Here is a 17,950-nt window from a genome sequence, read left to right as displayed (position 1 = left end):
GCGGGGGACAGCCCCAAACCCAAGCCTGCCGTTCACTGGCAGTGGGACCTGAGGCACATTACTTACTCCACTCGTGACTGAGAGCGGCCACCTCGCATCGTGGACGTGCCGTGCCGTGTCAGCGGCACACCCAGCACGGTGCCCAGTACGGGCACCCCATACGTGGCAGCGCTGGCCATCGGCCACCTGCCACCTGGTCTTCAGCACCCACAACACTGCCCACCACTGGCTCCCCCGTCAAGACCTCAGCCGGTCTCTTTGGCCACATTTATCTGGATGGCTATGATAGCAGGCGGGGAGACGCCCTGACCTCACCCACGTCCTCAGCCCTGTGCCTTCCTGAGCGTGGGCTGCTTGTGACAACCGTCTGCAGCACGCTGGTGTCGGGCACTAGACGTTCTTAACCGAACCGAACAGACCGTGAGGTTCAGAGGGCCAGTCATCTATTTGGCCTGCTTTTCCATAAAAGGAAAAGTCATTCCTGCAAAATCAATGGCTCGTATCAGATGCTTCGCTTGAAAGTAGCCCAATTGTTCCTGCCACGCGGGCCGAAGCCGGGGGAGTCGCCGGGTAGCCCACGAGGAGGCAGCCACCCGGGCCCTGCCTCTGGCTGCGCCCGGCAGGGTCACATCGCCTCGTGGACCTGGCCACCCTGGGGGTGGTGGTGAGTCTGACCCACTCGCGTGTGCTTTCTGGAAGAGATTCAGGCTCGGGGAACATGTAGCCCTGCGGGCACCTCAGCTTGCTATCGCTCTGGGAGAGGCTGGTCTTGCGGCATCCCGCTGGGAAGCCCTGGATTTCTGGCCTGAGGTGACGTGACTCCCAGGCGACCCCACCGCCACCTTCGGTGCCTCCGTCCACACCCCTCCTGAGCTCAGTCTGAACCGGGTCCTTTCTTCCTCCTTAACGGGATGTTTCCCAAGGTACAACCGTAATACGAGGTTGTTTTGACAAATGAAACAATCGGGGCGCCCGGGGGGCTCAGTCGGTTAAGCGTCCTACTTTGGCTCGGGTCATGATCTCACGGTTTGTGAGTTCAAGCCCCGCGTCAGGCTCTGTGCTGACAGCTCGGAGCCTGGAGCCTGCTTTGGATTCTGTCTCCTTCTCTCTCCGCCCCTCCCCACTTGTGCTCTCTCCGTGTCTCAAAAATAAATAAATGCAAAAAAAAAAAAAAAAAATTTTTTTTAACAAATGCAACGATACAACACGTGATACATCAAAAGCAAAGCTGACCCTCTCCCTGTGGCCCCGACCCCCATTCTCAACTCTTTGACTTACCTGAGAACACCACCAGCCTCTGAATCTTTCCACATCGTTCTCACTCAAGCATAGATATACCAATATGCGTACACGTATATGGGAGCCAGATGGGTTATGTTTTTCGGAAATAGAACCTGATATACGCTATTTTACGACCTGCGTTTTTTTTTCGTTTAACATATCATGTACAAAATATGCATGTGTGTGTGTGTGCGTGTAAGCACATGTGTATGGCTTTTGAAAACATCCTGACATTCCCCCAGGAGTATCTGTTCTTTGAAGTTTTAGGAACCCGGCCAGACACAACCCAATCTCGTTGATCTTCCAGACCCGAGGTCTCCCTTCCTCTTGCTAAATGTGGCAGACCCAAAATGCCTCATCCTCCCCAACAGCGGCCTCCCCTTCTGGAAACTGCTCCTCCTCTAACTTCACACAGTCCTGCTGGGGGCTGCCAGTCGCAAAATCCGTCCCTCAGGTTACCCGTGTCTGAACCCTTCTCTGGGCTTGTCTGTGGTCTGTAGGGCGTGGGGGCAACAAAGACGGGGAGGGCAACAGCACACTCTTGGCTCCTTTCTCCTTGGCCAGGAGGAACAAGGATACGAGCCCAGGGCTCCTCGCGAGCCCACCTTCCGCCTGGAGGAGATGTCTGAAAAAGCACAGCTGGCGTGCACACTGAGACTGGGGACACAGGCAGCCTTCAAGGACCTGGTCCCCATCCCCATGGGCCTCTTCCTGCAACATTTCTCTTTGATTCTGTGAGACACATCAGGATCTGTAAAAACACACCCACCCCCCTCCCACCCCCCGTTTTTGGCTAAGCCGGTCTGACCTGGGTTGCAGTCCATGGTGGCCAAGAATCCTAAGTAAAACAAACACTCGCGAGGATATAGCTTTCTCTTTAGCATTGCTTAATCCATAGATGAAAAACATTCCCTTGTAACAACTGTTAAGCATCACAGCCTTTCCTCTCTTTAAAAAGAAAGAAGAGAGAGACAGAGAGAGGGAGGGAGAGAGGGGAAGGAAGGAAGAAAGGAAGGAAGGAAGGGAGGAAGGAAGGGAGGAAAAGGAAGGAAGGAAGGAAGGAAGGAAGGAAGGAAGGAAGGAAGGAAGGAAGGGAGGAAAAGGAAGGAAGGGAGGAAGGGAGGAAGGGAGGGAGGGAGGAAGGGAGGAAGGAAGGAGGGAGGGAGGGAGGGAGGGAGGGAGGAAGGAAGGAAGGAAAGAAGAAAGGAAGGAAGGAGGGAGGGAGGGAGGAAAGGAAGGAAGAAGTCCCATTTTGGGGCTTTATGCTGGATTACTAGAAAGTTCTGCAATGCTTCCACAGACGACAGGAGTGCACCTTCCAGCTGTGCTTCAATTCTCCCGAGGCTGCTTCACTGGCAGAAAAATGGAACTGTTGTGTAACTGTTCCACGAGAAAGGGGAAAACTTAATTACCACTTGGTTTCTTTGTTGGAACTGCCAAAATGGCACTGGTTCAATGCTCCTGCCTATTAACATTCTGTTAGATGCTGTCCGTATTTTTAAATAAAGTCAATACAGAGACGGTCACAAAAACCAGTCTGGATTTACGTAATATTTTTCTATTTTTGTTTTCAGATGAAATTAGCATGAAAAGAGTCTTAGCCCACATGTTACCCAAGCTGTCTATGAAAATAAAGTTAGAAAATCTTAAAGCTTCTTAATATTTCATTCTTACCAAAGCCTGACAAAAAGCAAACGCCTGCCCTAGAATACAGCCCGCGGGAGGGCCTTTCCACATCTTGAAGTCAGAACAGTTGTTTCCGCCATGGGCCAATCACTGGAATAAAGGTCCCGTGAGCCAACTCTCTATGGAAGAGGAAAGGGTCCCATCGCTCCGGTACCCGGGTTTCCAGAGACCCAGGGGCCAAGTGCAGAGCTCACTCTTGTGCTAGAGAGGATTCACTACCGTCAAGAGGGAACTGAGGGGAGACCTCGAACAAGATCATGAAATAACAGAACCTGTCCCCTCCTTCCAGGCAGCAGATTCTATGTGCTGGTCAAATTGTTACAGCCCATCTATGTAAAAGACACGTGTCAGGTGATTCCTATGCCAGCCTCGTTCACCTCTTGGTCTCTTGGCCACCACATCAAATACCTCCATTCCAGGTACGGGATGCCCGCTTTCTCGCCTGTGGTTTCCTATGGCCGAGACTATCTACAACGTTCACCGGGAGAACTCTAAACTCTCCTTTTTGGTTCTGAAATTCCTATTCCTTTCTATCACCATAACTTGGTTTATTTGTTTTTTAAAAAATTTTTGTAAATGTTTATTTATTTTTGAGATAGAGTGTGAGCAGAAGGGGCAGAGAGAGAGAGGGAGAGAGAGAATTCCAATGAGAGCTGTCAGCACAGAACCCAATGCAGGGCTCCAACTCAAACCGTGAGATCATGACCTAAGCCAAAATCAAGAGCCGGATGCTTCACTGACTGAGCAACCCAGGCACCCCGTAACTTGGTTTAATCCTCCCACAGTTCCAATAAGTAACTATACCTACAGCTCACACATGCCAACTAGGCAATTTGGCCTAAAAAACAAAGCCAACATCTGGATTTATATGTTAGGGTCACCTGGGCTCTCTCAGTTCCCTGGGAGTTAATTCTTCTTGGATAGGAGTGCTTTCTTTTCTTTTCTTTTTTCTTGATTTTATTTCTAATGTTTATTTATTTTTGAGACAGAGTGTGAGCCGGGGAGGGTCAGAGAGAGAGACAGAGAGACACAGAATCCGAAGCAGGCTCCAGGCTCTGAGCTGTCAGCACAGAACCCAACACGGGGCTCAAACCCACAAGCTGAGAGATCATGACCTGAGCCAAAGTCGGATGCTTAACCGACTGAGCCTCCCAGGTGCCCCTGGACGGAGTGCTTTCTGCAAAAAAAAAGAATAGAGACAAAGCCCTAGCAGCTCTAACTTGGAAATCTAGAAAATAAACTTCCAGTGTGTGAAAAAAAACATCATTTCCTGCCGTTCTTCTAACAAACACTCTAAACTCTTCTCACTTTTAATTGACGCCAAGAGACACAGCACAACATCCCCAAAACTTGGAAGGGCAGAACACCATCACCACCTCCAGACCAAGGGAACAAAGGTGGAAAGGGGAGGTGACAGCCGAAAGGCTGAGATCAGGTATAGAAACCGAAACAGGTGGGTCTGCCCAGATGGAACCAGATCGGCGAAGAAGACACTAGAAATTCTCCGGCTTCTCCTTTCCTCCTGCGTGCCAGTCTTGCCAGTTTCTTTTCGTCCCCAACCAGCTGGAGGCCAGCTGACACCAGGGCTTGGGGAACATGGCCTGTAGGGGTCATCCTGCTACGAAAAGCAAAGCGGGGGCTGGAGCTGACAGCGAACTGGCCACGGGCCGCCCAGGAACTCCAGCAAGGCCACAAACCTACCATGACTTGGGGTATCAAAGGGGAGTCAGGGACAGCTACTGAAGAGGAGAAAACACAGGGGTCAGAGACCTGGCAACTCAGACCAGAGCTGGCCAGAAGGCAGGGCCTGGGAGCCGGGGCTAGGCCAGCCTCTGGTGTGGACAGGGCGACATGCCCATGGCTCACCGTGACAGGGCCTTCCGCCTCCCTCTGAACGGAGCCGTGGGCGTCTCAGGGTTGACAGGCCGGATGGATGGCAAGCGGACTGGCAGAAAGGCATACAGGGGAGGGCACAGTTACATGCGACAACATAAGGCTCTCAAGGGACTTAGCCTGGAACATGCCAGAGATCACGGCCCAGAAGGGCCTGGTCAGGAGCGGGTGGTCAAAGGGGCCCACAACCTCATCTATGCTAGATTTCTTCTCTTTTTAATGTTTATTTATTTTTGAGAGAGAGAGACACAGAGATAGAGACAGAGTGTGAGTGGGGGAGGGACAGAGAGAGAGAGAGGGAGATACAGAATCCAAAGCAGGCTCTGGGCTCTAAGCTGCCAGCACAGAGCCCAACATGGGACTCAAACCCACGAGCTGTGAGATCACGACCTGAGCTGAAGTCGGACACTCAACCGACTGAGCACCCAGGCGTCCCCGTATTTCTTCTTTTTCAAGGGGGTGGAAATATGGAATTGTATGTACAAGTTAAAAATACATTTTTTAAGAAGGAAAAAAAAAACCAAGAACAGGCAAAGGAACGGTTCTTCCTCCGACACAGGAAGTAAGATCCAACCGAGGTAAGGAAACTTTTTAAGGTGGAACAGAAGGAACCTGGGGCAGCTGGCCGCCTGCCTTCCGGACGGCAAGAGAATTAGCACAGTTGTTACTACAAAAGGGCCGGCCAATCCCCTCGGAAGGACCAGCTTTCTGGCCTTCTCATCATGAAACAAAACTTCATATTTGAAACCAACTGAGCTTCTAACTGAGAGCAACCATGGTTACCGCTGCTCAAAAAATTGCTATTTTCAGAGTGTCATAGTTTCCCTGGACTAGATTCAACACTTTATTTCCAAGAAATGAAGACACATACCATTTAATGTTGTTCAGCAGGTGTTAATAACCCCCCATTTTTACACACCTGTGGAGCAAAACCAAGTGAATGCTCCAGAGTAAAAAAAAATCCAAACGACAGTACCGGTACTGAGGCCCAGGGCAGACCTGCCCCGGGAAGGCGGACGAATCAGCCACTTTCTAATCAAGATACTGGACCAGCGATCATTCTTCCCTTCAAATTACACGGGAGAGGATGAGCCCTGGAAATCCGCTCTCTACTTCTTTAAGCTACAGAGATTCGAAAATTTGAAAACGGAAGGCCACGCGGTGCCCCTCGGGGCGCTTCGTGAACACCCGCGGCCCGGCCGGCAGACGGAAAACCAATGACACACGTGTAACTGTGCCCTTGCTCACAACTCCCCTCGCCTCCTCGCATTTGCGGGTCATCACATTAGGATCAGGCAGCTGTCAGGCCCAGAGCCTCCATTTTCCTCCTCCTCTTCTACAGCAAACAGCACAGAGGCCCAAGCAGGAAACCCGATGCGGGCAGCACCCGGAGGCCTCTGGCCTGAGACACAGGAGTCCAAGCCCAGGCCTGTGGGGGAGACCGGGCATCCTGATGCCTTCACCACTCTGCCTCTGTCCCAGAGGGTGCCAGGAGACCAGCCGGGGTGGGAGCTGGGTCGTTTTCTTTCCCAATCCTCTGTGCATACAACATATGAAAACACGACAAAATCACCGTCTGTGCTAAGCTTTAAATGTGTCATCAGACGTTATATGAGTTTAAGAAGAAGCCAATTGGCAGTGCAGTCTTTTCTGATTTTTGAAAGACAAGAACTGATGATCTCTGGCTTCAAGAAGCCCCTGCTAAAACATCCAAACGTCAGGACTAACTTCTTCTCGCTACCATTAATTGGGTTACACGAGGAAACTGCGTGACCGTTTTTCTCACGATCACCTCACGGGAACCCTGCCACAAATCTGTGAGGTGGGACGGGCAGGTGTCATCACCGCATTGACTAAAGCCCTCATTCCAGATCGATTCCTCACCTCCAAACCACCTGTCTCTCCATTTACAAAGTCCGCGTCTAACCTGGGTGTGTCTGTGCCTGGTTAGCTCTTTGTGGCGTCAGGTTTCCCCAAGAGAAAGGTGATGGCCATGGCTTTTAGGCCCGTCTCCATGAATGAGGGAGAGCATGGGGGTCACACCGACCCACCTGTCTCACCTCCTGTCTCATTTCTTCCCTTTATGCACGACTTACTTGCTACTATTGAGGAAACCAAAGAAAAAGCTATTTTGAACTTTCCAAATCATCATTCTCACCCATTCTCACCCCCAAATTACAACTTGTGGTCTGGCCAGGCTCACAAAATCAAGGACAAACCACAGACTGGGAGAAGACATCTGCACTGCGTTTAACCAACAAAGAATCAATAATGCAGACTGTATAAAGCATTCTACAGAGGAACAGGAAAAAGACCAACAACCCAAGAGGAACTTGGCAAATAATGCGAGCAAGCCACTCGGAGAAGAAGAAAATTAAATACAACAAACATATGAAAATATCCCCGCCTCACTAGGACAGTACTCTGGAAAATGTAAATTAAAAACAAAATTAGATGCCGTTTCCCATATGACAAATTAGCACAGGCTAAAACGGCATTCATTGCTGGCCTCAACAGTTGGGAAAGTGATGTAGAAAGATGGAGTGAGGCTGGGCGCCTGGCGGATTCAGTTGGTTAAACTTCCAACTTCCGCGCAGGTCATGATCCCGTGGTTCATGAGTTCAAGCCCCGCGTCGAACTATTAAACAGTATTAAACAGTAAGAAAGTAAGAAAGAAAGAATACCAATAATACACAACGCTTTCAGAAAACAGGAAGAAGGGAACATCCAGTTTGTTTTACGAGCCAGCATAACCCCGATAGCAAAACCAGATGAAGACATTAGAGAAGAAAATTACAGAGGCGTCTGGGTGGTTCAGTTGGTTGACAGCCAGACTTCAGTTCAGGTCATGATCTCACGGTCCTTGGGTTTGAGCCGTGCGTCGGGCTCTGTGCTGATAGCTCAGAGCCTAGAGCCTGCTTCGGATTCTGGGTCCCCTGTACCTTTCTCTCTCTGCCCCTCCCCTGCTTGTGTGGCGCTCACACTCTCTCACTCTCTCTCTCTCTCAAAAATAAATAAACATTAAAAAATTTTTAAGAAGAAGAAAATTACAGAGCAGAACTCTCAGGAACATAGGGAGATTAACCAATTATATACAGCAATACATGCATTAAAAAAATAATAACATTATGACCAAACGAACACGGGAACACAAGGAACACAAGGTTGGTTTAAGATTTAAAAGAAATCAATCGACCTATCACATTAACAGAATAAAAGAGAAAAACTATATTCCATCTCAATATACGCAGAAAAGGCATTTCACAAAAACCAACACCCAGTTACGATAAAAATTCTCAGCACCCTAGGAGTAAAGGGGAACTTTCTCGACCTGATAACGAGCATGCAAAAGACGGAGTGGAGCAGGAAAATTTGTGGAATGCACAGGGAGGGGGAGGCCAAAATGCAGGAGGAGAGTCTGGAATGTGGGGTCTTGCGCTGGGAGTAGAGTGTGTTCCAGAAGGGGAGATGCTCTACTGCATTGCATGTGGCTGAGGTGGAGAAAGTTGAGGACAGAGGCATTTCTGTGGAGGTCACTGGTGGCCTTGTAGACAGCAGAACTGCTGCACGGGTCCCTCCGCCTTTTACTTGCCACACTGTTCTTCGTGTACCTTAGAATTATTTCACATACTTCCACTCAAGAACAAAGCAAAATAATCAACATGTTAACAAGTTCCAGAAAAAGGCAGAGCTTACTGGGCTTTCCTTAGGCCCACTGACTGATGCTGAACCTAAGACTCTGATAGGTCTATTTAATACGATAGAAATCCCAGGGTTTAGAATAAAGCTGGCAGGGCACCTGGGTGACTCAGGCAGTTAAGCATCTGACTTCGGCTCAGGTCGTGATCTCACGGTTCATGGGTTCGAGCCCCGCGTCGGGCTCTGTGCTGACAGCTCGGAGCCCGGAGCCTGCTTCGGGTTCTGTGTCTCCCTCTCTCTCTGCCCCTCCCCTGCTCACGCTCTGTGTGTGTCTCTCTCTTTCTCAAAAATAAATAAACATTTAAAAAAAGAATTAAAAAAAAAAGAATAAAGCTGGCACTCAATGACTATATAGTGAATAAATGAATGAATACATATGTCAGACCCTGTTGTGATTCCAGATTAGATAGTCCTTCCCTCCCTAGAGTGAGGACCATTGAACTTGACCTGAATCCTCCCCTGCTCCATCTCTGGAACTAGTCCTGACACTGGGAATGGATTTTAAAACAACAGGAAGCTCAACAGGTTTTCATGTTGTTGACAGTTACAGCGAGATTTGTTTCTCTTTTGCCATATCACTTAAAAACCGGCTGGACACGTTTTCACCAAGTTTGGAGTGCTAGACAGGATGATCTGACTTAAACATGGCTTATGAAAATTAACAAGGAGTTAATTTCAGCAGAACCTGGACGATGCCCCAAAAAGCTCATCATCTCAAACAGAACAACTGAAAGTCAGAAACAAAGCGAGCCCTAGATGCACTGTAAACCAAATAGCAAAGGGTGGTTTTAGGGGCGACCTGGGTGGTTCTGTTGGCTAAGTGTCCACTTTGGGTCGGGTCTTGATCTCACAGTTCATGAGATCGAGCCCTGTGTCGGGCTCTCTGCTGTCAGTGCAGAGCCTGCTTGGGATCCTCTGTCCCCACTTTCTCTCTCTCTCTCTCTCTCTCTCTCTCTCCCTCACAAGTAAAAATAAACATAAAAAGAAAAGACTTTAAGTTTAAAATAAAAAAGTGGTATGAGGCAGCCATCAAATCATAGGATGGGTAAGAAGATGTAACTGGGTGCAGTGTGCTCCAGGCCAAATAGAGTAGGGTTCACTTATTAAATGGCAGTGACTGACCTCCCAGAGTAAATCAAATCAATGTAAATAATAACCACATGGGACGCCTGGGTGGCTCAGTCAGTTAAGCGTCTGACTTTGGCTCAGGTCATGATCTCACATCTCAGCTGACAGCTCACAGCCTGGAGCCTTCTTCCAATTCTGTGTCTCCCTCTCTCTCTGCCCCTCCCCCACTCACACTCTGTCTCACTCTCAAAAATAAACAAAAACAAAATTTTCTTTTAATTTTTTTAAAATTTTTTAAATGTTTTTATTTATTTTTGACAGAGAGAGAGACAGAGCATGAGCAAGGGAGGGGCAGAGAGAGAGAGGGAGACACAGAATCCGAAGCAGGCTCCAGGCTCTGAGCTGTCAGCACAGAGCCCGACGCAGGGCTCGAACTCACGGACTGTGAGATCATGACCTGAACTGAAGTCGGATGCTTAACGGACCGAGCCACCCAGACGCCCCCCAAAAAAATTTTTTTAATAAAATAAAATAATAATCACAGCTAACACTTATGAAGGGATTATTGTCATGCCACACGCATGTACCATCTCATCTAACCCACACAACAACCCCATGAGGCAAGGATTGCTGTTATCCCTACTTTAAAAATGAGGAAAGTAGGATTCAGAGCCATGAAATGACTTGTGCAAGGTCACTCAGCAAGAAGGCGGCGGAATGCGGTTCAAATGCAGGTTGTCCAGCTCCTGGATCCAGCCTGACTTGGCCTCCAGTTACTATAGGGGTCTCTGTTTTGTCTCTTGGGTCTGAGGAGCTCTGGGCCTGGAGCTCTGCCTTGGGCTTCCTCTGGAACATCTCATCCCATCCAAGGGAATCAGAATCCCACCTACACCCCCTCAACCACCTGTACCCTATCATAAATGTACAATTTTGCCATAAAAGCTTACACCTTCGGCAATTTACATGCACTCGCTAATTGTTCAAAATAAGTTGGCGTGTAAAAAAATCCATCAGATAAATCTAGTTAAAGAACCACAGCAAGAATCATTCAGCGAGAATGATACTTGAGGCAAACAGCCAGCTCACTCTGCACCGTCCCTTTCTAATAAACACAGCAGCGATGATGGAAAGCAACGTCTGGGGAAAATAACACCCGACAGAAACCAGGAAGACGAATACTTTTGACAATTAAAGTGGAACGCTGATCTCTGCATCTGACACTATAAAGTTATGAACTCTTCAGTTGACAAAGAGCCGTCGTAACTTGACTTCCTTTTTAGGAATACCTCTTGCCAAAGTCAGTTCAGCATCAATTTTCAAACCAATTGTGACAACTGACGCGCGTACCTCTCTGAAATCGTGACAAAGAACTGGGAGGTGGCAGGTATGGGCCCCAGCAGGTTAATCACAGCAGCAGCCACTGGGAGTGCCAGTGCATGTTTAACAACTGCCTCTCTGGAGGAACAAGCCCAGATTTGGAGCACTTGCTGATTTCCAGGGTATGAATATTCCCGCCGTGGCTGGATTTCAAGCTACTGAGGTGACCGATAAACACGGAGTTGGGCAGAGATGGGCACAGTGGGCTCTCAGGAGATGTTGTGAACAGGGTCCAGCCAGCCGCTCGCGATCGCCAATATTTATGGGTTACGTACTATGTGCCAGGCATGCGCTAAGTGCTTCACAGCTATCCTCTTTGAATCCTTGTAACAGGCCAATGGGCAGGTACCGTTTTATTCTCATTTTACAGATGAGAGAAAACTAGGTCTTAGAGAGGTTGAGTAGCTAGTCAAAGGGCACACAGCTGGCAAGCGTTAAGAGCTGGCATTCAAATCCTGGCCATCTGGCTCAGTGGCCCATGTTGTCGACCCCTCTTTGACCCTGCCGCTCTAAGTGGTTAAAGAAGGTATCGCGATCATCCCCACCTCGTTCTACAGATGACACGTTGCTAAAGAGTAAAGAGTAAGCTTTGGGGGGTAACGGGCGATGGGGTAAAAGGGACTGACTCGCAGCAGCCAAGGAAGGGCCTTTCTCTTCCTCTTCCGGTAAATTTAACCTTGTCCTTCAAAACCCATGCCAGACGTTTCCTCTTTAATGGAGCCTTTCCCAACTGTCCCAGAGGCACTACTCCCCAGATAGCTTTTCCTTGCAAAACTTTTAAGTTTTCCCTTGTGAGATAACCATGCTCATTAAAGAATATCAAAGGGAACACCAAATATCAAATAGAAAGCGGAAAATCTCTTGTGGCCCCACTTCCTCCCCACAGCATTTGATCCATATTTGTTCTACGGGATTCAGCCCCCTACACAGTGACTATCTATTATGTGTTTCACTCTCACGGGACAGTGAACTTCTGAGATGTCCCGTGTTACCAACATTTGCAGCTACATTTAGCCCCACCCCCACCCCCTCTCCGTCCTCATCCCTGCACAACACCAGACACGTGGCTGCCCCCCCCCCCCCCACCGGCCCCATTAACCCAGATGCTTCATCATGTCTTCTGACGCGGAAAAGGAAACGCTAAGCTTCTGTGGTTATCTTCGAAGCTGTCGTAATCTTAACCAAAATCGGTTTTCTTCGTTTGCCTTGAACACACTGACAACGTTCTTGCCGTCCTCGGTGGGGTGGACGGGGGGGGGGGGGGTGCGGGGGCCGGCCTTGCAGCAGGCATCTTTCCTTACCTGCATCCCTCTCATCTTCTGGAACCGTGCAATGGTGTCGCTGATGGTGTATACGCGCACGTGGCCCATGTGCAACTTTCCGGAAGGGTAAGGGAACATGGAAAGCACGTAAAACTTGGGCTTTGATTTCTGGGAAAAGAATGACAAAGAATGACAGTGAGTATATCTTAAGCATTTACGGAGACCCTGCGTGCACACAGTATTTTGGCACTGTACTCAAGGTAAATAATTTAACATTTTTTAAAGTTTCCTTAAAAAACAAAAACAAAAACAAAAACTGGGGCGCCTGGGTGGCTCAGTCAGTTAAGTGTTCGACTTCGGCTCGGGACATGATCTGGCGGTTTGTGAGTTCCAGCCCCGCGTCGGGCTCTGTGCTGACGGCTCAGAGCCTGGAGCCTGCTTCGGGTTGTGTGTCTCCCTCTCTCTGTGTCCCTCCCCAGCTCGTGCACGTGCCCGCTCTCTCTCTCTCTCTCTCTCAGAAATAAACATTAAAAAAAATGTTTTTAATATTCCCATAAACTGACAAACATGTCAAAAAACAAAATCCAAAGCCCAAGTTTAAGCTAAACAATGTCCAAAATAATGCCAAACAACCCCAAAGTGCTAATTACCCATATACATTTTCAATCCTTTTTTCCCTCTCTTTTAAAAGCTTCTCTTTTAAGACAGTTTCTATCTAGGTCTTAAAGAACTTATGTTTTTCCAAATGAAGCTCTAAGACACATTTCCATGTAATTCAAGGACACGGGAGTTGAATCACACAGATGTGACATCTCAAAAAAAAAAAAAAAAAAAAAAATGGAGCCCTTCCTAAATTCCCTGTCGTTGCATTCAGACTCAGAGTTAGCAGTTAGAGCAGGACTCCTGAGGCACAATTTTGGGTCCTGGGTTTCTCTGCTGTACTGCGAACTCATCTTTCAACAGACAAAGTTGAAGTGAGAAAGTGATGAGAAAAACATAGACAACAAGGCAAGGCAGTTTCTGTCTTCCCAGGGGCGAGCTACAGCCAGCCTCACGCCAGGGTGAGAGAACCTTCTAGCTGCTGAAGACACGGCTTCATCGCGAGAAACAGAAAGAGCCTACGTGCATCTGAACGGAGTGAACACCAGTCACTTAACCGGTTCCTAGTTAGGGGTCCGTGTTTCAAGGGCACGGGCTGGGTTTCAGTCATCTCCCTCTCCCTAAACCCCCCTCCCCTCATTCTATCCCCCCCCATCCCCCGCCTCCAATCCCAGCAGGAGCTTAATATCTGGCCTCCACAGAATGCTTTAAAGGGCAATTTTTTCCCAGCTACACGAATCCTGTCCAGGCGACGGGCGCATTCCCCCTACCCAGCCTACATCCATCCCCTCCTGGCAGGGCTCTCAGAAGAAAGGCATAAAAGGTACCTGCTTCTGTTTGGTCTCTGAGGGCGGGGGCCTTCTGATATTACCACTCTCTTATTTCTTCCTACCTTCTGTTTTTCTCTTTCTGTCCTTCCTCCCTTCCTCCAGCCCTGCTAGAGTTCTTCAAGGCTTTACTTCTCCAAAAGTAATGAAAACAAACGCAAAACAGAATATTCGTGACCATTCCTTTGTGTACAGAGGTGGTCGTGGTATATTCGTTGCTACGTATTTGCATGGCTGATCATGGACACGGCCAGCTATAATCGGGGGAGCAGAGGAAACAAGAAATCAGGGGATTTCCAAATCTCACTTGACCCATTGCTTTTTTTTTTTTTTAATTTTTTTTTTTAACGTTTTATTTATTTTTGAGACAGCAAGAGACAGAGCATGAACGGGGGAGGGGCAGAGAGAGAGGGAGACACAGAATCGGAAGCAGGCTCCAGGCTCTGAGCCATCAGCCCAGAGCCCGACGCGGGGCTCGAACTCACAGACTGCGAGATCTTGACCTGAGCCGAAGTCGGACGTTTAACCGACTGAGCCACCCAGGCGCCCCTTGACCCATTGCTTTAAAGTTCCTTCAGCAAAGAAGCTCAACCAACCTTTGACAGGGCCTCTCACGTGTGGCAAAATAAACTAGAATTTTCTCTGTAAGGCCCATCCTCCAAAAACTACCAGTGAGTGGTAAGTCGAGCAGCCTGATGGAAGAAAAGGGAAAAGAGAATCCATAGGAGTCTGGATAACACCCAAACCAGAAAATCATGGAATGCTCAAGTGGCAACCACAATGGATTTCCATAAATGGACAGAAAGCTGCACACTGATCAGACTTGAACTGGAAACCGAAGATCCGTAACCGTCAGGAAAACCTCAGGAGACAGGCCCTGCAGTTTGGACCGTCTTTAAGAAGGAAAGTGACATGCGGTGCCTGGGTGGCTCAGGAGGTGAGGCGTCTGACTTCAGCTCAGATCATGATCTTGTAGTTCGTGAGTTCGAGCCCCGCGTCAGGCTCTATGCTGGCAGCTCAGAGCCTGGAGCCTGCTTCGGATTCTGTGTCTCCCTCTCTCTCTCCTCCTCCCCTGCTTGCGCTCTGTCTCCCTCTCTCTCTCTCTCAAAAATAAATACATTAAAAAAAAAAAGAAGAAGAAGGAAAGCGACAGGTAATCCTCTCAGTGTAAACCAGTCCCTCAAAGGAGGTGCAAGGCCTTACTCCGTCACTGGGTGCAGAAACAGAAGTAAGCAAAATTGTCCACTCCATTCAAATCACACTGCTTCTCACAATGGATTAGGTTTATTGCCTTTTCTTTGGGAATATTTAGGGACGTGGGAAAACAGCTATTACAGAGTTCTTGGGGATCTGAAAAATCAATAAAATCCTTGATATAAACCATTTCTCATTTTTCCTTTTAAGTTTTTACATTAAGCCTATTTTTCTTTTATTATAACCACCTTGTTTTCATTTTAGTGATATTTATTGATTTTTATATTATGTTTATTTAACCCTCGATCTTGCCCCAAACATTTTCCACATACGGCTTCTTCATGAGTGTCTCCTTTCTGTAGGTCTGTCCCACAAAGACTTAATTCATAGCAGAATTGAGTGATTCATTACATACCAACGAAGCCAAACCCCGAAACTGAGCTTACGGAAGGTATATAGAAAAGCAGTGCTAACAAAAGTCTTTGATATTTATGACTATTTTTGTTTATTGCAGAAAAGGTATCCAGCTTATGTAGTGACCCTGCCTTTCGCTGTTCTGTGTGAATTAAGTCATTTTCCTCCGTGATAATGAAACGAGCTCTCTATCCTCTGGGGATGGCAAGAAGGAATTATGGGAGCGTGTGGTATAACTAAGCAGGAATATGATTGAAAGGGAAATTTTCGTAATTATATAAAAGTGTAAGAATGTAAGCCTTTAAAAGAAATTAAGATCACAAGCAACGGGAACAGGATGGTTTTTATAAGTGGGACCTATTATTTTTGTCAGCTTCTGACGTCAGGAGAAAGAGAACTTCTGCCTCTTTATAGATTAAGTTCCAGAGCTGTTGCTGAGCCCAAAGGGGGCGGACAGAAGGACCCGGGAGCCCTCATTCTGGCCCTGGCCTCTCTACTAGCTGTGAGACCTTGGGCAAATTCCTCTGCCTTTCTGGGCTCAGTTCGCACTCTGTGCGTCAAAGGTGAGGCAACAGAAGGTCCCAGGCATGTATCTCAATAAATTACCAAACCTCCCTCTGAGCCTGTTTTCTTACCCTCCAAAAAATCCCCAGGGTTGTTGTTTCAGGATTAAATGAGGTAATGAATGGAAAGATAGTGCCTGACATGGAGTAAAATCCTTATTAAGTGGAACTTCTTTTAATACTGAAGATCCCGACGATAATGGCAAGACATTCGTCTCCTAGACACTCACCTGGGGGTATTGCGAACATATCTTTTTTGATCTTTTTTTAAAAGTTTATTTATTTTTGAGAGATACAGAGAGAGAGAGAGAGTGCGTGCGTGCTCACGTGTGCAGGGGAGGGGCAGAGAGAGAGAGAGAGAGAGAGAGAGGGAGAGAGAGAATCTCAAGCAAGCTCCAAGTTGTCAGCACCCGGGCCTGACACGGGGCTCAAACCCACAAACTGTGAGATCATGACCTGAACCGAAACCAAGAGTCGGGCGTTTAACCGACTGAGCCACCCAGGTGTCCCTCAAATATATCTAAGACCAGAGTGAGGACAATTAAGCTTCAAAGTCCACTGACATCCAGGGGCGCCTAGTGGCTCAGTCGGTCAGGTGCCTGACTCTTGCTTTCAGCTCAGGTCACGATCTCACAGTTTCGTGAATTCGAGCCCCACATCGGGCTCTGCACTGGCCGTGCAGAGCCTGCTTGAGAGTCTCTCTCTCTCCCCCTCACTCTCTGCCCCTCCCTCCCTTGCTCTGTCTCTGTCTCTCTCAAAATAAATAAATAAACTTAAATCCACCAACATCCGGTTGTATTCTTTGTTCCCGACAAAGACACCACACATTTTTATCTTCTTGTACCTTTTATTTAGGTGACATTTCCGCTTGTAAAATGTGTTCGGCCACATCTGCTCATCTGATTTTCAAAACAACTCCGTGAGATAAACAATGCGAAGAATCTGAGGATCAAAGAGGTTACGTGACAAGGCCGCGAGCACGCTGAGGTCTCGAGGCCGAGCCAGCAACACTGCCCAGGTTCCAGAGCCCGGGTCCCAGATCCATCATATAGCACCTTCTCCACCTGCCCACTCCCCATCCAAACCCTGAAAGGGTGCCACCAGGGGATCACCCACGATATCCCTTCAGCTACTTCTGCAATTACGGATACACAGTGTCTTGTGATCCATCTATTTTTTTTTTTTTTTTTTTTTTTTTAACCACACAGTACTTAAGAAGAAGGAGGCGCCACAACATCAGTAAGCTCCAACTTTAAAATGTCTGGAAGCCACTAAAGGATAATCTAAACCAAAAAGAAAAGCGAATTTTACTCTCCTCGTTCAGAAGCAAACTGCTCCCTAGTTCGCTTCCAAAATACATTTAGGCACATGAGTCTGGTCGTGTTGATGTGAAGGTTCTTCGCGTCCTGACGAGGCGGAAGTCGGGCTTTCACGGTACAATCACGCGTTATACTCAAACCTTCTTTTTTATCGTTCCACTTGTTACCCACCGCACCTCTCTCTAACCAATGCCCGAAACCATCCTTCGCTTTAACACAAATAACTACCCCCGGCATGTTTCATAGTGATCACGCTCACGGGAGGAATGAGTCTAAAAAGAGTGAGGATCAGGAGATGGGAAACAGCCAAGTCTAGCCAAGAGCACTTTGGTGCAGTTGTATTTACTCACCTGCTTGCCTTTGGCCCCATCTCTTTAACTACATGTAGAAGGTTTGTATTATTCGGTAACTATTACCAAGGGATGGTCACAATTTAAGAGTAAACGACCTTACGGCACTTGGCTCTGATCAGATTCACCATTTCATGTAACAAATGACATCTCCCATTTGTTACTTTGACCAGCAGCAAGAGGTGAGGGTTACCACGTCCAAGAGGAATCCCCGAGAGGCTGGACTCCTAGACAAGGAGCCAGCCTCCAACACGGCGCCCCCTGGAAACTGGCTACAACCAAACACTAGACACAATTACCCAAGTACGGTGCTGAGCTGATACATCCTGGGCGGAAGCCAAGGATTCACTACCTCACACATCTGTCACTGCAAGTCTGGGTCCCAGCCCCCCAGATCACACCAGGGAAGGGCTGGTA

At 48.0% G+C, this 17,950-nt stretch overlaps 1 protein-coding gene across 11 annotated transcripts in view; it reads right to left on the bottom strand.

Moving 5' to 3' along the window:
• The window catches only part of LARS2 (leucyl-tRNA synthetase 2, mitochondrial), a 188,454-nt gene that overhangs the window by 142,668 nt on the left and 27,836 nt on the right, over positions 1–17,950 (bottom strand). For all 11 annotated transcript variants that reach the window (XR_008420593.1, XR_002071834.2, XM_053898226.1 and 8 more), the window contains one exon: positions 12,306–12,434. Coding sequence is in view for 9 of the 11 variants with exons in the window: in XM_053898226.1 (XP_053754201.1) it covers positions 12,306–12,434 (129 nt within the window). In the remaining 2 variants the exon portion in view is untranslated. The remainder of the gene's footprint in view (positions 1–12,305; positions 12,435–17,950) is intronic.

This window comes from Panthera pardus, unplaced genomic scaffold (genome assembly GCF_024362965.1).
Source record: "Panthera pardus isolate Hobbes unplaced genomic scaffold, ASM2436296v1 HiC_scaffold_8, whole genome shotgun sequence".
NCBI lineage: Eukaryota > Metazoa > Chordata > Mammalia > Carnivora > Felidae > Panthera > Panthera pardus.
This window is presented reverse-complemented; position numbering and strand designations above follow the sequence as displayed.